Genomic DNA, 20,696 nt, shown 5'->3' with positions numbered 1-20,696 from the left:
TTCATAACATACAAGAAGTGAACTTCTTATTATTTGGATTTGTGGGACTAATATTCTCATCTTAAATGTTATTTTCATAATGTTTTGGTTGTTGCAACCTCTGACCTTCAGGTTTTGTTGGTCTCAAAAATCTTCATAGAATTTCCAAGGAGCCTTCTATTTAATCTACAGGCAGCATGCGCTCACTCAGTCGGCCATAACAGAGTAGAAGTCCTAAGCATTTTACAATTGTATTCCATGCAGATTCCAGAGTTCAGCAAAATACACATGAAAAAGGTTGGAGGTTACATCATCACAGGTATATATACATCATATAGATTTTTGTTTTTTAATACAAAGAGAATTCTGGGCAAGAATCAAGGTATGGAATGGGTCACTATATAAATATTTAATTGTAGGATAAGATTTAAACATAAATTTATGATTTCCAAAATGTCTGCCTTTTTCGTGATACACGAATCAAATACCAAGAACAAAAACGTTAGAATTATCTCATGAAAATAATATTTCATTAAACTATAGATAGAATATGTAAATCTCAGAATGAGCAATGGAGTGATACAGTGTTAGGAAGATTATCTTCTGTAAATGATTTATATAATAAATGATACGGTATATTGTCAACAAAGCAGTACCAACTGTAGTGTGACAATATTTGAGGAAAATTTGCAATTTCATTTGTTTTTAAATTTTTTTATTCAATTTTCACCACAAACAAGGCACAATGCCACTTTGAAATATCTTTCTATCGGGGACATAAGTTGCAGGGACATCATGAAGAGAGATGAGCAGATTTAAAAGTATCAATTAGGGTGAAAGCTGCTGGACAAGTGGTTCTGCAGAATACCAGACATACAATACAAGTAGACCATCAGCTTATTCATCATCTATAGGATTGTGGCCTCAGGAAAGCCCATGGGAAATGAATGCAGGGTCCCTTTCCATGCACAACATGGCACTACAATCATCCCGATATTATACAACAGTTGATGGGGCAGCCGTTCTAAGCGCTACCAAAGAGTTAGGGCTCCTGTACTATCAGTCAGAAACAGCAGCCAGGAACTGTCAATCTGGTACCCTCAACCCATCAGACAAAAGTCAACCAAATCCAATTGCAATGGCACATATGGCACTCAAGCACCCCTACAGTGCCCAGTTTCAGGGGATGAGATGTGGCGGGAGCGGGGAAAATGGCGTTCATTGCCCTAGTCAGGAAACAAGGTCGACCACTGGGTGTTTCTGTCAAGTCCCTGTGATAGCAGCTCTGCGCCTGGCTAATGGGCAAAGGAGTATGAAAGCCGGGCGATAAACAGCCTATCTACTCCCTAACGAAACCCTTTATTTAATTGATGGGGATAGCATAGTCTTGTTCTGTCAGCCATGCCCGAGAAGAAGTCCTGAATAATTTACAGTTGTATTTTTAATGTCGTCCATACTGAGGATTGAACCTTCAACCTCTAGAAGAGTATAACTTGTAACTGAATACTTGTTAAAATTCAGTTTAAGTTACACTTGTCTGGAGGTTGAAGGTTCAATCCTCAGTGGATGATATTCAAAATACAATTGCGAATTACTTAGGATTTCTACGTAGTCATGGCTGACAGTCACAAGAGGATGCTATCTTTACAGATTAAGTAAAGGTCTCCATTTTAAATTCTCTATAGATTCTTGAATTTGACAAGAGACACTTAAAAACGTTGGAAATTATATTGGCTGAAACATTGTGCGAATAACGCTCAAGATGAGAACTGTAGTTTGAAGAATCCAAATAATATGGATGATTTACATTTCATTTTTTTAAATAGCCACAGACAAGGTATGAAGCCACTTGATGCAAGAAAAAAAAAATGACTGCTCCAAGGTAAAAAAAAAACTAGCCAACATTAAGTGGAAGATGAATAGATTTTGACCCAGAAAACAGCAATTTTTCACCCTTTTTCAGAAATATCACTCACAGAGTGTGAGGACTAAAGGACAAAATAAGGAAAGCAAGAGTTACGAGGATGCCAAACGTAAAAGTCCAGTTTCAACTCTTCTCTAGCTTATGATCTTGGTTACAACAAATGAAATAGTTTTTTGTTTTTTTTTTCCAATATTAATAAGTGAGATTTAACTTACCAAACTTGCGCAAGGACTGGTTGGGGTAAACCAGAATTGAGAAGTAATGGGCGGGCATCAACTCCTTAAAAAAAAAAAAAAAAAAAAAATTTATATAAACCAGATTAGAAATAAGTTATAGAATTACAATTTTATAATGACAATAGAACAGTACAATTTGGTTCTTATCCGGAATTTCCCTATATTAAAAACAAATATAAAGAAAATATGTATGATGTATGTAGTCGTGACAAAATGAAAATATCATATTCCAAAAACCATATAAATTGATTAAGTAGTTTTAATTTTATAAATAAAATTATTTTTAAGTGATTAATGGAAATTTGTAGGCATTACAAAAAATCTTACAAGTTTGAATTATTGAGTTATCACCATTTGTTTGTTTTAAATTGTTTTCAAAATGGCAAGCAAGACAGCTGCTATTCTTGTTACTCGTAAAACTATTTGATCAATTTACGTAATTTTTGGAATATATGTTTCGTCTTGACTGTTGAATGACAAAAGTTTATAGGAGGATTGAAAATCTTCCTATGTCATGGCATGTTCATGCCGTAGATGAAATCATAGCTAGTGTTCTCCATAGGCTTCAGTCCATTGCTTGTTCTCGGAGTCCAATAGTACTATTGACACCCATTGCCCTGCACATCCAGTCTAATATCCCTATCCTTTGCCTTTCCCTGCCTGGCTCTCTTTCCGTTAGTTTTGTTCTCCAAGATGTGCTGTTCAATGTCTTCTTTTTCATGCAATGGGTGTCCAACAAAGCAGCACTGCCTTTCCTTGATGGTCTGCATCAGCAAATGATCGCCCTTCATTCTTTTTAAGACTTAAAGCATTTGACACTCTCTCTGTCCAAGAAATGCTAAGCATTCATCGACAGAACCACATCTCAGCTGCCTCCAAACATCCACTCATCGCTTTGTTGATTGTCCAAGACTCACATCCGTTGTCAGAACTGACCAGACGTAATAGTTTAGCAGCCTTTTCTTGATTCCAAGACTCAGATTTTGTGCACCCAAAACGCCTTTCATATTCATGAATATTTTCTTTGCAACAGTTATTCTGCATTTGATGTCTGATTCAAATTGACCATCTGATGTAATGATGCTTCCCAAGTACGTAAAGCTTTCCTTCTGATGTATTGTGGTTTCATTCAGTGATAGATGGATTGAAAATATTACATGGAATTAATGAAATCTGATGACTTAGAATGGTTTATGAAAAGTGTTTATTGACATTTGGATGTGAAGATGGTCATGTTGTAGCCCTCAAGAAAACAATCCTGTGGTAACATGTTACAGTTTTGAAAACGAAAATTAGTTCAAGGAAATTCAGTTAGTTTATTTTATCGCATATCAACCCATTTCAAGTTATTTGATGTTGAATCCAATAATTTTGGAAAAAAGTTTTTATACTTCAAGTATTTTATATCTTCAAATATTTATTCACTGTGTTTAGTTTGGTTGTTTTGGAGAAAAAAGGTTTGTTTTTGACTTTGCATAATATTGAGTTTTGCAAAGAGAAAGAAAAAAACAAACATCAATGTTAAAAACAAGAAAAATCTATGATGTACATAGCCATGATGAAACAAAAATAGCATGTTCCAAAAATCACAATTTATCAAGTAGTTTTATTTTTACATAAGAAAATAATTTTTAAGTGATTAATAGAAATTTGTAGGCTTTATTATAACTAAGTTTAAATTGAGTTATCGCCCTTCATTTTTTTTTTTAGATTGTTTTCAAAATGGCAGAGAGAAGACAGCTGATCTACAGTTAGACATAAAATTTGATTTTCATATTTTAAAATAAAACTACTCGATTAATTTACGTGATTTTTGGAATATGCATTTGTTTCATCATGGCTATGCACGTCATATAGATTTTTCTTTCTTTTTTTTTTTTTTTTTTTTACTATGGGGAACTCTGGACAACAACCATAGCAGTAGTCATGAAGTGTGCTGATAGTAGCAGTAGAGTCTCTACTTATCTCCATTGTGTCTCTTCATATGTGTTGACAACAACACCATTATTTGCTCTGGATTTCTTTTGTAAATTTATTTTCTTTTTAAAGTATACATTGCAAGTTCTTCTAGGTGATTACATAGTATTCTACTTCTGTTTGTCTACTCCTTACAGTAGAAAAGTAAAAAAAAAAAAAGAAAAGAAATTGGTTACTTTCAGACCAAAACTCAAAGAGATTAGACTTATTTGTCACGTCCCACTCAAAACTTCCTGCACATGACGTCACTACCTCAAACACATTTTAAATCCTAACCTTAATTTTAATTTAATCAAAAAAGGATTTCTAATGCTTATGTAATCTGATTATGATTTTCTTTTTACATAATCCAACACCTCACACTGATCATATTTAGACACATGGATTCATTTTCAGAGAAAAATATGTCCAATAGTTAAGTTTTTTTTTTTTTAATTTAAAAAAAAAAAAAAAAAGGAAAAGATTATTCAAAACATGGAGCTCAGTGAAATTTTCAAGTGTTTAAAAGATATGCTAATGCAAAAGCGGGGAAAAAAATATGTAAATAGAATTTTTGCCGATTAAAAATGGAAAAATTTATAATCTGTTGACTAAGAATGAATTCTTTATACAAAATTGATGTTTGAATAAGGTTAAATTTGTGCTCATTTTTACATTTAAATAGCAATCCTTATCAAATGGATGCTATAATATTTTATTAATTACAGTTTGTCATAACAAAGGTAGATATAAAATTTCATCTCAATCGGTTCAATAGTTTCCAAGAAAAATTTTTTAAAATTAAACTTTTTTTTTCCTGGACAGTATACCTGGTAAACAAATACCATCCATACCCTGTATTCAAAATTAAAAAACTTACCTGCAATAAATCCTTGCTTATTTCGGTCTTGCGTAGCAAACATTTGAATATATTTCTGTTTATTTTGAGGAGGAATAACCCAAGGAGAAGGGGCTGGGCTAGAAAAAAAAAAGAAAGATATTTCATTGTATATATCAACAGAAAAAAAATTCAGATCAAAAGAATCAGACGTTTAATTTTTTAACAATAATATAATATGAAAATTCTGACAAAATATTATTCTTCACTGAATTTTATTTCTACTTCTTCAAAATATTATCAAATAATAGAATTTTGAGATTATTTAAAAAAAAAAAAAAAAATGCTATTAAAAAAAATTACTTGCTCAAATTTTTAGCAGTTGGATTCAGTTTACTATAGGTACATGCAAAATGAATGCCGATGCTCAAAATGTATAAACATTTTGATCCCTCTCTTTACTTAAAAATTCACCAAAAATCAGGAAATTAACCAATTTCAATTAAATTTTCAATATTTATCAAATAATGATCACGGAATATAATGAACCCATTATTTTTATTTAAATCTTAGTAGAAATGTATTATTTCAGTTAAACAAAAAATACCTTTACTAAAGTTATGATTTTCAGTAAAAAAAAAAAAATGCATTTATTTTTGCTTTTTTTTTTATGAAAATAAAGCATCGTAAATTATAACAATTAAAAAATAATTATTTAATTTTTACAGAAACAGTATGAAAAAAGCCCCTAAACTCCATATTAATGAATTCGATGTAACTCAAGAAAAATTAATTTCTTGAACTACTGATATTATCATTGAATTAAGTATTGTTTATTTAATATTTTCAGACAAAAATTATAATTGCAAAAAATATTTTTACTTTTTTTTTATTACAGGTTTTGCATAATTTTTATATGTAAGATTCTAATATTTTCCTTGCTTGCATGAATGTGAAACTTTCAGCATAATTTTTACATAATCTTGAAAAATAAAAATAAAAATTTTTAATTCAAAAACAGGAACATAGAAAAATAATTAAATTAAAAAATGGTAAAAATGATACAAACGTTCAGGATAGAAATGTATGGATGCATGTCTGGGAGAAAACAAAAAAACCAGCACCCCTACCTCATAATTATATAACGTAATTTTCAGACAGCCTTTCAAGTGTTCCAGATTTGGGGTTTCCGTATAATCGATGTTTACTAAACCTCCGTTTCTTGCAATTTTGCAAAGGGCAGAATCCCTTGATTTTGGGGGCTAATTAAGTTTTTTTGGTTTTTTTTCTGTACAAACAAAGTGTTTTTTTTTTTTTATTTCAATATCTTAGGACTTTACTAATTATCTTTGAAGTATACCCAGAAAACTATTTATCTTTTAAAGCATTTTTACAATGAATTTATTTCAAATTTAGCTAAATTGGTTATCTCGCCGTGAAAACATTTTTCATAACTTTTTTTTTTCATGTGTACAAATATATTTTCCTTTGGGAAATTAACTTTAGTCTATAATCTTTCAAATACAATCAAAAAGTAGTCGAAAACCTACAAACAAATTATGATAAATCAGCTTTCAAAATTAGGTCCCTCTATCCACCCATTTTTGCGCATACCTAGTTTACTATGTAAACTTAACACAAACTGTTGGCCATATTTACCTAATCTAAATATCCTGGTTTTAAAAATTAACCCTTCCAGAAGAATTGAATAATTTTTTTTTTTTAAATGTTTGGTACTCAAGCAAAACAATAAGTTGTTTGTTATGCAAAAAAATATTTATTCATGAAATTTCTTATAAAGAGCGATTTTTTTTTCTTGATTTTATTGTTCATTTTCTTAAATTTTCATAAAAACTGTCCAATAACTATTAATTGTACTTTTTTTTTTTTTGCAACAAAAAAAGAATATTTCATTTTTTTTTTTAATTAATTATTTATTGAATTATCTTCATAATAGAAATAATATAATTATATTGAAAAAATTAGCATTTGCACACAAAATGTAACAAAAACACAAAACCTTAGTTTAGCACCTTTTGGTGTTTTACATTTAAAAAAATCCAACAATAACATGGTCCTTATTCTGCATAAATACCTTGATTTATTTAACCTAAATATCCTGTTTACAATAATGTACCCTTTCAAAGAATTGAACAATAAGTTTTCTTTTCAACAAAATGTTTTAATCTGAGGATAGGATATATTACTGATTAAAGTAATCTTACCTTTGATTCATTGAGAATGATCCCGACCTCACCTGGTTATCAACAGGTGGCGACATAATGGGAGCAGGTGCAGCACCTAATTAAACAAAATTTGAATCCATTTTAATTTATTTGTACAGTAGTTATCAAAAAAATTCAAAGTGGTGACCAAGGGCAGATAATCATTTTTTGAGGAAAAAAAAAAAAAAGGATGGAAGGTCTATATTATTAAATAATTAAACAACTTAATGTGGCGTTTCTGAATTTTTGTGATGAAGATTGATTATTCACATTATTTGGATTACTCGAATTACTGTTCTCATCTCAAGTGTTATTTCAACAACGTTTCTGCTGATGTAACCGCCAACCTTCTTTAGGTGTATCTTGTCGAACTCTGGAATTGGTACTGGATTTCGAACAAGACGTTTTATTTAACCTATGTGGGGAGCATGTGGCATATGGATAAAGTACTCAGTAAAATTTACACTCTTCTGGATATGGAAGGTGTGAGCAACATTTAAATACAATTGCATATTACTTAGTTCTACCTAGTCATGAGTCAGAGTTTGACAGACAGATTCATGGAGTTCAACAAGATACATCTGAAGGTTGGCAGTTACATCAACCAAAACGTAAAAAAAAAATAAAATAAATAAAATAAACAAAAAATAACACTCAAGATGAGAACAATAGTCAGAATAATCAAAATAATATGAACAATGTGTATTTTTCGTGATAAAAAAACTGATTATATATTGAATTAGAATTTATTTATTGGCAAAAAATAAAAAACAAAATTATTAAGTCCTATTTTTTTTTTAAATTAAATCCACGAGAATATATTTCAATTTTTTCATAAGTCGACAAGTTTGTATTTGTTATCACACAAGAAACAAAAGAATTACTTTGAGACACTTTGAAATTTGAAAAAAATTTGGAAGTATTTAAATCTTTGATTTGAAAAAAATTTCAGGTTTTAAAATTCCTAACAAATCCTCATTTAATTAAAAGAGTTAAAAAATTTCAAGTTATTTGCATCAAATAATTTTATAAAAACGAAATTAAACCAATTTAACTTAACAACAATTATTTACAGTTTGATAAAAATTGAATCAGATTTTCTCAATTTGTAAGTAAAAAGCAAATTCTTATTTCAAATATAACTTTAATTACGGTTCAGAATTTTTTAGATGAAAATTAATAATTTGTATTATTCGGATTGCAATTTTCATCTTGGTTTGAAGTTCATGTAAGTTTCCAAGTCTGATAGAAATATCCAAGTTAAAAAAAAAAAATACACTTGAAGAGGAGGTTACATCAGCAAAAATGTGAAAAAAATAACCAAGATGAAAACAGGAGTCTGAATAATCCAATTATTGCTATTATACATCTTTTGGTGCGTGTCCAGAATTCCCCCTAAATAAAAAAATAAAAAAATCTATGATGTATGTACTTATGACGGAAAGAAAATATTGTATACTAAAAATCAAGTAAATTCATCAAGTTGCTTAATTTTTAAAAACGAAAATTAAATTTTATGGCCAATCAAGGAGTGTCTCTTTTTTTTATGGAAATCACTCAAGGCAAGGCATGAAGCCACTTTATGTAAGGAGCTAACAACAAAAGACGATTATTGCAAAGACAGAAAATACCTATTGACCTTGGTAAGCCAAAGCTGTAGGCAGAAGGAAAACAATGAGCAGACAGTTCCAGAACTTTGCAGTCTTTGGAAAGAAGCTACTGCAATAGGAAGCTGTATTATAATGAGGTAATTAAACAGCGAATTGATGGAGACCACTAGACCAACATGGCTGCAGTGAAGAGTGGAACCAATCAAATTACAGATATGTTTCTGCAATATATCAAGAACATTTAAATGGGATACAAATTCACCAGCCCAAATATGACAATACTTCATACAGGGTCTGATAATAGATTTGTAGAGAAAGAGAATAGCCTCAAATGTGAGAAAGTGTTTAGAGTAATAAAGAACTGATTTTACAAGAAACAGAGCAATGGATCTAAATATGGACTCAAAGAAAGATTTGATAAGAAAAAAGATCAAGAAGTTTTAGAGTCAAATTTTCATTGAGAGCAGAGCCATCAATAAAAATCTCTAGAAAAAAGGACATGCTTACGATTGAAAGACAATAGCCAAGTCTTAACAGGATTAAATAAAAGCCATTTTTTACCTCAATCCACAACTGAACGCAAATCAACTTCTAGATCAACTGCATATTTCAACTGATCCAAGTAAAACGGGTGAGAAACAATACCAGAATAGAGGGTGGTGTCATCAGCATAAATGTTAATTTTCTGAATAATATTCTCTGGAAGGTCATTTATAAAGCGAAGAAACAGTGTTGGATCTAGAACAGAGCCCAAATGAACACTGGCATTGATAGGAAAAAAAGAGTTACTTGAAAGCTTTGATCAGAAAGAAAAGACTTAATGATGTCAAGAACTTTACCACAAATACTATAACCTCAAAGTTTATGTAGAAGACCAGAATGCAACACTATCTAGTAGATTCCAGAAATAAGGGAAAAAAAACTCAGCATAATTCACAACTTGAAAGATTTGTTTTAATGCCTACAAATTCCAATTAATTGCTTATAAATTATTTTATTTACAAAAATAAACTACTTCATCAATTTACGTGATTTTTGGAATACGATATTTTCTTTCTGTCATGGATATGTACATCATACAAATTTTTCATTATTTTTGTTTTTTTAATATAGGGGGGATTCTAGACAAACGCCATTTTTTAAAAAAAATTTTATTTTTTTATTTTAGAAAGCCAGCGATGATCATAGTGCTAAAAACAAAAGTTACACATTAACATGTTGAAAAAATTCATATAATTAAAAACAAAATACATTTACATAGCATTTCAAAAGATAAAATAAAACATCTTTTTTATTAAACTGCAAAAAAAAAAAAAAAAAAAAATCTTACTATGTAAAATTACTGGATTAAAAAAAAAAAAAAAAAAAGCAACATATCTATCAACTACCCACACGCATAAAATAATTGAGAGAAAAAAAAATGTGTGAGGAGGAATTGTGCTGATGGAAGAGACGAAAAGACTACTTGTACAGAATAGGACGTAGAATGGTTTGGTACATTTTCATAAACTGTTTGCAAAGGTTTACGCAACGTAACAATAATTGCTAACACACAGACAATAACAGAATTTATGTGACGACAAAATTATGGAATGGATCTTTTCGCAGGGATGGTATAAGAAGTCATTTCTAGATTATGTATTTCCCAATATGTTTCTTAACATTGGGAGTAGAATAATTTATATACTTCTACAATTCTGAGAATGTGAAGGTATTTGTTCCGAGTACATTTCATCATAAATATTTTAAATCAGCGATTCTCAACCATTTTTTAGCTTGTGAACTCTTAAATCATGTATCCGAATATCCCCTCCCCCCACCTTTTCAAAAAAAAAAATGTCCCAATTCAAAATGTACATACATACAAACAATAAAATGAGCATACAGGGTCCCCCCTCTACGAGTGAAAATTTTATTTTCACCATGACTAATGTTTGGCCAAAATTTTTTAAAAATCCAAGGTGTAGTTATTGAGAAAAATGCAAACAAACCAACAAGAGTGAATTACTAGGTCCAATCCCTCCTTTGTCGGGGGACCAATAATAACTAATACAGATGTAATAACATTACAAACGCTGGCAGAGACAAAATCCAACCTCACTTTTCAGTAGCAATGGGTGATGCACACTGTGTTTTCTGTGGCTCTGGATCCAATCTGTGTTTGTTAAACTGAAATACTAAGCCCCCTCCTCAACCCCAAGACATCCTTATGCTAACAAAATAGTATTTAATACAAACGCGAGTGGAGAGAATCCAACATGACCATTCAGTAATGATGGACAACGCACATTATTTTTTTATTTTTGTCATGAATTCAGTCTGCTAATTAGTGATATCTAACCCACCCTCAAGCTCTTCAATTTTCCTCTGGTTGAGAACCACTGTACTGCAGCAGATAGAAAGATTTTAAAAGAAAGAGATTGCACACTTTAACTAATAATAACAATATTAACTAATACTAACAGAATAGCATTTAATATAAGTGCTAGCAGAGAAACTCTAACATAACTTTTCAGTGGTGATGGGGGATGCACAGTGGTTTTTGTGGCTCTGAATCTAGCCTGTGCTTACTAATCTGTAGAGTCAATTTCCCCACCTCAAGAAACCCTAAATTTCCCTTCAGTGAGAGGAATTTTCCCCTGATTAAGAACTACTGTTTTAGATGGTCGGAGGAAGGATGAATGATGAGTAGTAGTGGGAGAAATTAAATTATGTAAAAGAAAGAGAGGGGGGGATGTTGAAGGAGAGAGAGAGAGAGAGTGTGTGTGTGTCCATTAGGACATCATAATGTATTCTGATTTTGTGAAATCCTTTGATTGATATTATTTTATACAATATTTACAATGTCAAAGAAATATATAAGAAATACTGACCCAACAGGTTACAGGTTGCCTAGTATCTATTAATAACCACATTTTAGAGAGAAAAAAGATTGGATAATAAAAAGGTTTTGTTTTTAAATTATTTTTTCCATTTTTCAGAGTTGATTTTCATAAGTTATTGATCTTGAAATTTTATATAAAGGGTATTTGTCTGTGTCTATGTGTGCTTGTATGTCCAGCTAATAGTAAAAAAGAAATACACAACAAAGCACCACAAAGTTGGTATATTCTTTATTTATATTCTGGATGAAAGAAAAAATTAATCATTCTTTCGAAATCAACTGATAGGTTTCGTCAGGGTGGGGTCAAGGATCAATTTTTTTCAGTCATTTTATTAACTAACTAATTAAGAAAGAAAGTACTGACTCATTGCTTGAGGAATCTATTATATTAAACAAGAGTTGTCTGTTTGCATGAGCTTATGTCCAGAGAAAAATAGCATGGGAGGAGAAGAAAGAGGGGGTAAGGGAGAGAGAGGAAGAAAATAAGAGTCGGATAAAGAAAGAAAGTTTATGTTACACTTTTGCACCAAACAACGTCAGGTAACCCTGCTAGTTTCCCATAAGTTATTGATCCTGAAATTTTCATCAACTATTTCTGGTCCTTTGATATTTATAGACGTGTGGCGTTCTGGGTCTTTTTATATGCAAGGTCAGTCATAAGAGTGGTGTATGTACTGAAGATACCAGAAACACATTGTTTCTTCCTATGAAATATCATTTACAGTTATGCACAATAATTGAAATTGTTGCTGTGTTCACAGACGATTTCCCAAAATTATGATTTTTTATTTTACTTACCATTTTTTTTTTTACTCAATTTAAAAAAAAAAAAAGTTTACAAAAATTTCCAACCAATTGCAGATCTTATTCTGTACAAATAGCAAGAGAAGCTCAGGTTTGGCAACTTAATACTCACTTTGCAAAACTTCTAAGAAAAGAGAAAAAGTCCGCTAACCAAAAAGAAAAGAGAAAAAAGCCAGGCAAGCAACCCAAAGTCTGCTAGCTTTAAAGCAGGAGAAATTACTACTTTGAAAAATGTTGGGCAGTAATTATGGACAAAATCAGTGCAACGAGCTGTAACTGTAGAATTTATATAATATTAGCTTACTTTCAAATCTGTTTAAGTTGTCCTTTTTTAATAATCTTTATCGTAACATGGACGCTAACCCACCTTATAGTAACGTGGACACTAACTTAGTTATACTTAGTAACTATCAATTTTCATTTATTGAACCAAGACCCCCCCCCACCTCGTAGTATGTTTTCTTTAACTTATTTATAAATTGGTTAATACCACTCATCATACTATAACCTGAAGAAAGTCTTATTAATTGATATATTTGTTACAAGAGCCAATAAAAAAAACTTTACTATTTTAATTTTTCTTTCTTTCTTATAATAATAGTAATTAAAAAAAAACTAAAAATAAAAAATAAATAAATTTTAAAAATGGCGGTGTTTACATCAGATGGTTACGAAAGTTGTTAATGAAGGGTTTGGAAGGACCAAAGAAAGAGTGGGCACTAGCCAGACCTCCACTGGAAGAATGCAGAGAAAACTAGAGCTTTGGAAAGGTTTTTTGCTACCAAAACTCCAGTGAATACCAATGGCCGATACCAAAGGTAAGTGGCTGTTGCAATAATATGAAGTCATCTGCGCTTGTTATTGAGATCGGTGAAGAGCATTGGAAATTTGGAGACGTATTGTCATTCAGACTCCAGGGAACACTACAGGCTATTGCCAGTGAGCGAATGAATAATAAAAAAAAATCTATGTATACAAAGTTAGGCAAGTGTATATGTTTTTATATTTGTATGTACAGAATTTGTTTCTAAAATAAGAAACCAGTCATTTTTTTTATACTAGAGTGCCAACTGAAGTCAGACACCTAATGATTAGCAGAAAAATGCACAAAATAACAGCCCATTAAACTCGCTTCATCTATTTCAAAACTTTGGATGAAGAAAGAAGCAATTCTTTACAATGACCGCACTATTGAAATAAAGTTGTATTTTTTTAATCAGATTTTTGCCAGGGTAATTCCAATAGCTGTAAACTATTAGAATATTTTTGATAACAAATAAGTAGTTTCGGAACTTATGAGATGAACATCGATTCTTCGACTTTTAAAAAAAATTTTGTCAACATTTACCCGGAATCAGCTCCTCCCACAGAACATGCAGAGTCCCGAATGAACACAGATCAGGCACAATTGTCCACAACAGCCAAGACAGTTATGGGTAACCAATCCCAGGACCAGCGGCAAACACCATAAACCTGTGGACCAGAAGTAGGTTTGACATTGGCTTTGATAGTGTGCAACTACATCTTCAGCCAGCCTCTCTGAGTGCTTCTGGCGGTATTGCTTTATGGATGAACTCTGTGTTGCAGCACACAGCATGGCCAAACCAACAAAGTCTCCTTTTAAAAAGCATTGATTAATTATTTGAATTATTCAGACTAATACTCTCATCTTAGATGTAACTGCCAACCTTCTTCAAGTGAATCTTGTTAAACTCTGGAAACTGTATAAAATTGCAAACAAAACATTTTATTTAATCCATGGTGATAGCGTGTTCTTGTAATGTCAGCCATGGCCGCGAAGAAGCCATAATTTGTTATTGATATTAGAATTATCCGCAAGGACCCATGGCGCAATGGATAAAAGTGCTTATTTAACCAGTTGTAAGCAACAATCTTCTGGAAGTTGAAATTTTGATTTTTAGTGTCAGCAATACTAAAAACATACTTGAATTTTACGAATGTATGAGATTATATAATTATTTCCACAGCCAAACAATGTTGCAGCTCAAAGAACCATGACAGCCAACAAACAGAAAGTCCACTACTCGAGTTTAGCTCTCATTTGGGCTCATCAGTTAGACATATCCGAACTCAGGATTCGAAAGTCAAGCCTCTTGCATTGAGTGTTCTGCCACCTGAGTAAACCCGTCACACACACAAGAGTGTGTGACGGGTTGGCTCAGGTGGCAGAGTGCTCGCCTTGCATGCGACGTTGTTTGGCTGTGGAAATAATTAAAACATAATTATGAACTACATAAGATTTCTACTCGGTCATGGCTGATGAAACAATAGCAAGCTACCCTCATGGATTAAATAAAGAATGCTGTTTTAAATTCTGTACAAATTCCAGAGTTTGACAAGATGCAATTGAAGGTCAAAAGTTACAATGACTGAAACATGAGCAAACAAGTAGTAGCTAAGTGGTTAACTACACAGACTGAAAATCTGGGTGTGTCAAGTTCAAATCCAGCCAATTCCACAGAAACACTTTCATCAGACCAACACTTGACCTTGTGTCTAACTTTCTCCCAAGGAGGTAAATAAATATATACAATAGTGATGATGGCTAAGTGGGCAACAACACTGACTAAAAACCTGGATGTGACAGGAGGTTGTTTGCTGATTTTTTGTTTTTTGCTGTTTTACAAGGGAGGCATCGTTTATCAAGGCCCGAAGGCCACTCGATGATAAGGATTAATGTACGGTGTGTGAATATTTGGCAAGGGGAAGAACTATAGATTGAAGCTCAGATAAGCACTTGTCATGAAAAAAACAATAGAGCAGAGACAGGCTCACAACGTCTCTTCTGTGAGAAAGGTTGCAAGGAAAAGAAAAAGCCATTCCCTACTAGGTTTTGAAGTCGGTTTGGAACTTTGCCAAGGCAGGATAGGTGCTCCGAGCTGCTCCTGCCCAGATATGGCAAGAGTATTCAATTTTAGGACATATCTGGCTCTTATACAGATAAAGGGTTACGGCGGGAGTGAGATACTTATATAAACGGATTACACAGTAAGTAAAATTAACTATATTGGATATAATGAATATGAATACACACAAGAATATGATTGACTTGTGTAAGCTATAAATACATTTCTTATGACTGTAAGGGTTTTTTTTCCATGAAGTACCAATAAATATTTAAAGCTTAAATTAAAAGGATTTACTCACAAACTAAATTTTATTTCTATTTTGCTTAAATATATATATATATATATATATATATATATATATATATATTTATTACATACATATAAAAGTAAATAGACACCCTTATTTTCATTAATAATGAAGAATGCTGTCAGGGGATTCTGATTGATCTCGGTGAGAGGATACTGATTATTCTTCTTCTCTGGTAAATTAGACAATTATTCTGTCAACAGTGAAAAGTGGAATCTCAAGGTTTGTGGCGATCTATCACTCATTAAGTTTCCCTTAGTATCTATAATATGGCTCCTGTGAAACTATTTATTTCAGCCACATTTGTGTGTGTACATATGTGTATATATATATATAAGAACAAGTAGTTAATAAAACATGTTAAAAAACACTTTGAAAAAGAGTTAAAAACATATTTAATTTTAAAAAGCAAAATAAATGTGTGTGTATATATATATATATATATACACACACACAAATGTGGCTGAATATATTATCATTAGTAATATTAATGTGTAAAAGATAGAGCAATTTCTTTAAGAAATCTTAAGCGATAGAACTCAACGCATGGCAGAACATACATAAAAGTTTCTTTTAAAAAAGACAACACAAATTTAACTCGATTTCATAAATTTATTTCAACCCAAAACAGCTTTATCAAACGAGAAGAGTTAGTAGAGGTATAATTGAAGAAATTTACAACTATTTATGTATTTATTAAAAAAAGAAAGGGAAGGTAAAAAAGAGGATGGTATAATTTAGAGGTTACAGAAAGATGAATCAAAAAGGAAAGTAGGGAAGGAGGAAGAGATGTAGATGTTGTAGGCAGAGGAGAAGGAGAGAAAAAAGGAAAAAGTTGGAAAAGACAAAAAGAAAAAAAGAGAAGTGTAGGGAAAATAAAATAGAAAACACACACCCAGTCGTCATCTCTAAACGAAGGTATTTTTTAATCAATGCATAATTGGTTGAAAATTTGTTCAATTATCGCAGTCGGACGCTAAGCCTGGCCTAGCTCCTCTCATTTGATAAAGCCCTTTTGGGTTGAAATAAATTTATAATGAAATCAGCTGTTTGTGTTGTACCTTTCTTTTAATTCATATATATATATATATATATATATACACACACACAATCATGAACACTATTTTGTGCGGGTATTTATATTTTATAGAAAAGTGCAGCAGACTGGCAGGGATTTTCAAAAACTTTTCCAAAGAAATTGTTATTTGTTCTCTTTGTGGAAAATTCTTTCTTCCAAACTATCCAGGTAGCAGTGTTGAGCAACATTTAGCTGAAAGACAACTCACTCATAACCCCGTTAGCCAAAACAGGGGTGGTCATGGTAACTGGGTTCATTGACAAAGGAGTCATCATCATGGTAGACATGGGTGTGCCACCCAGACCTGAAGAGAAATTGCGAAACAGGCAAATTCCACTTGAGATCAAAAACGAGAGAAAAAAAAAGCCGGCAAAAATAGAAATTCAGCATTTAAACAAATTTTTTGCTAAAAACATTTTCTCCCTCTCCTCAATCTGCCTTTTTTTCAACTATAAGCCCCTTTTTCTTAATACTGAACATGTTTTTTTCTCCCCACTAAGCACATCCCCCTTTTCCCTCTCCACCAGCTAAACATGTCCCCCTCCTTTCCCTTTCCACCAGCTAAACATGTCCCCCCCCTTTCCTTCTCCACCAGCTAAACATGTCCCCCCCTTTCCCTCTCCACCAGCTAAACATGCCCCCCTTTCCATTCCACCAGCTAAACATGTCCCTCCTTTCCATTTCTACCAGCTAAACATGCCCCCCTTTTCCTTCTCCACCAGCTAAACACGTCCCCCTTTTCCCTCTCCATCAGCTAAACACATCCCCCTTTTCCCTCCCCATCAGCTAAACACGTCCCCCCTTTTCCCTCTCCACGAGCTAAACACGTCTCCTTTTCCCTCGCCACCAGCTAAACATGTCTCCCTTTTCCCTCTCCACCAGCTAAACATATCCACTCTTTTCTCTCTTCACCAGCTAAAAATGCCCCCCCTTTTCCCCTTCCACCAGCTAAACACGTCCCACCTTTCCCTTCCACCCGTCAAACATGTCCCCCTTTCCCTTCCATCCACTAAATGTATCATATTTTTTATTCCTCCACTAAACAAATCCCTGCTTTTAATTTCTCCACTAAACATGTTTTTTCTTTTTATTTCGCCATTAAGCATATCTCCCGTTTTTATTTCTTCCATTAAACATGTCTCCATTCTTCATTCCTCCAAAAAGTTTCTTTTTTTTCTTGATTCTCTCGCTCTAAACATGTCTCCCCTTTTACATATCTTTCTTTTCTTCCTAAACATACTTTTCCTTTTCTTTTCCACTTTCAATCAAGATTTTTTTTATTTTTGTTCTAAACAAAGTGTTTTTCAATTTTTAGATGAAATCAATTTTTTTTTTTTTTCCAAACATATTATTTCTTTTAATCACCATGCTTTAAATCTTTCCAAACTTTTTCTCTAAAAGATATCTTAATTGTCGTATACAATATGAGAAGTCCATATAATTGAACTAGATATATTCTCATACTATGTTGCACAGGTTGTCATATTATATAAGCATATTATGTGTTTTGTTTTTAAATGTTTAAACAATTTTTCTTTTAAACAGGCATTCACTTTTTCTTTTCATTTTAAAATGTCTGTTTCACATGAGTAATTTGAGTAATTGGATTAGATATATTTTCAATGCCACACCTGTTGTCATTATATATATTTCAATTTAAACTGATAACCTATATTTTTAAATTAATAAAAATGGAAAAAGTCTGATTCCATGTTTAATAACCATGTTTTATTTTTGTGCAAAAAGAGAATATTGATTATTTTTTAAACCATCCAGTTGGAAAACGTTTCCAATTCACATTGACACACTGGCCCTTATCAGATCAAAGTTAAGCAACATTGAGCCTGATTAATACTTAGCTGGGTGACCATTTCAGAATATTAGTTACTGTAAACAAATAATCCAGCAATATGAACTAATAGATTCCGGCATTGTTGAGAATAGAACTGATGACAGACCAGTATTCTGTCAAGTGGAGATGTTCCATCTGGTACGTTTAACAGAATAAAACCAAGTAACGACCGATTCTCATGGACCTTTTGAAGTTGAAAAAACACCATTATTGACACAATTAATATACTTGTTTCCTATTCCAGTAGCTTCTTTCCAAGAACTACAAGGTTGTGGAACTCTCTTCCTGCTCCCCATTTTCCTCCAACTTACAACCTTGGTCTTTTCAAGACTAAGGTCTCCTGTTTTTGTGATAATCATCTTTCATTCTTGTTAGCGTCTTACATCAAATGGCTTCCCGCTTTGTCTCAAGCAATTTACATCAAAAAAAAAAAAAAGAAGAATTACGTTTATCTATTAATGCTTCACACGACAAAAGAAATAAAAATCATGTTGCTAATACATACCAACAGGCATTCCCATACCCATTGTCATCTGTTGCGTCATGGCTGGGGCCATTTGCGGTGGCATGGCGAACGTGTTAACAACAAGGCTAGGGTCCGCTTTTAAGCTAGGTGGAAGATTTTTTGGCAATTCATAGCCTTGTAATTTCTTCTTGATTAGATGCATAGCCATTGAAAATTCTTTTTTATCCATTTTTCCATCACTATTGACATCTGCCAGAGTCCTGAAATAATAATTAAAAATTGTCTTTTTAAAAGTAAAACCTAAAAGTATTTATGCACATCACCAAATATATATTATTTGGATTCTTCGCACCACTGTTCTCAACTTGAGTGCTATTTTCACAATATATTACAGAGCAATATAATGAATAAATGACAAAAAACTATATTCCAAAATTACTGATGTTGACCATCTTATTATTTATTCCTTTAATTCAGTTAACATTTACAATTCTTAACAGTATCTGTTTCGTAGCACAAAATCAATCACTTAAAGGGGGAGGGGGGAGGTTTCAAATAGGAGTCCCCACTTATTAAGGCCCTGAGGCCACTCGAGGATAAGGGTTATTGAGTGTACAGTAATCAATGGGACAATATCGTAGTAGTCGTTATTAATGGATATTTGGTAGATTGGATTACTTAAGGGGGCGGTTCATCAAGAATTTGTTTATGTTGGACTTGAACACAACCAAGTTGTAGTCAGCTGAGAAACAGGTAAATGGAAGGTTAAATTCTCAGTGCAAGCAATATGGAAGACAGCAAAATCACAAAAGATCTTCTCTATGATGAATTGATAATCGACAAACGAAAAAGGGGTTGCCCTCAGCTTCAATTCAAAGAGATATGAAAGAGGTCAGCATAAACATTGGAAGCTGGGAAGCACTTGCTGATCAGCAGGATCTGTGGAAACACCAGGTCACCAGCGACCTCAAGAGAGGCAAGGATAAACTATCAGTTGTGGTAAGAGAAGCAAGCCTGAAGCAAAAAATGACTGCGCTGCCCGCTACCAGCCTCTTTGCTTTAGAGCACAAAACCAAGATCAGACATGTTTAATGAACAGCAACAAATATATATATATATATTTGATTAAAATAAAATTTAAAAATGGTATGTATTTAAACAATTCAATTTTTACAAACTAGATTTCTTTAAAACGACATATTTTGGTGGTATTGGTTATCTTTCAAACCAACGCATTTCAGGTGAAAACATTATGTACTCATATGTCATGTTAAAATTAGCATAAATTACAAAAATTACGAAAAATGATTCAGTAGATGATGTGCTATATGCATTTTTAATAGAAAAAAAAAATCATCCACGATTATGTTCTGTTTAAAAATGTCAAACCCTTAATTTAAGTCAAGGGAGAGAAGTCAGTTTGTCATGCTGAATTAGTTGCACAACTGCATGACACATGTTTTCACCTGAAATGCGTTGGTTTAAAAGACCAATGTAAACAAGCAACCAAAGCGAGAAATATTTTCTTACAAGAAATCAATCAAAAGAAAAGACAATGAACTATACAAAAATTAAAGTGAAAAAAATCTGTCGGGCAACACCGAGTAGAAACAGTTACAATTATTAAATATAGAAAATTTTGAGGGTGCAAGTCCATATCCTCTCCT

The 20,696-nt window shown here is 32.3% G+C and overlaps 1 protein-coding gene across 7 annotated transcripts in view; it reads right to left on the bottom strand.

Annotated features, from left to right (window-relative positions):
- The window catches only part of LOC145247464 (intersectin-1-like), a 334,749-nt gene that overhangs the window by 239,091 nt on the left and 74,962 nt on the right, over positions 1-20,696 (bottom strand). For 5 of the 7 annotated variants that reach the window (XM_080109257.1, XM_080109253.1, XM_080109254.1 and 2 more), the window contains exons 5-9: positions 19,069-19,289; positions 16,920-17,015; positions 7,159-7,234; positions 4,976-5,073; positions 2,119-2,182 (exon numbers count right to left, since the gene is read on the bottom strand). In XM_080109257.1, the coding sequence (XP_079965383.1) occupies positions 2,119-2,182; positions 4,976-5,073; positions 7,159-7,234; positions 16,920-17,015; positions 19,069-19,289 (555 nt within the window). The remainder of the gene's footprint in view (positions 1-2,118; positions 2,183-4,975; positions 5,074-7,158; positions 7,235-16,919; positions 17,016-19,068; positions 19,290-20,696) is intronic. The other 2 variants (XM_080109259.1, XM_080109256.1) reach the window with 1 other exon arrangement.

Source organism: Euprymna scolopes, chromosome 25, assembly GCF_053919585.1.
Source record: "Euprymna scolopes isolate OS-2025 chromosome 25, ASM5391958v1, whole genome shotgun sequence".
NCBI classification, from domain to species: domain Eukaryota; kingdom Metazoa; phylum Mollusca; class Cephalopoda; order Sepiida; family Sepiolidae; genus Euprymna; species Euprymna scolopes.
The sequence above is the reverse complement of the archived record's forward strand: the minus strand, read 5'-3'. Positions and strand labels throughout refer to the sequence as shown.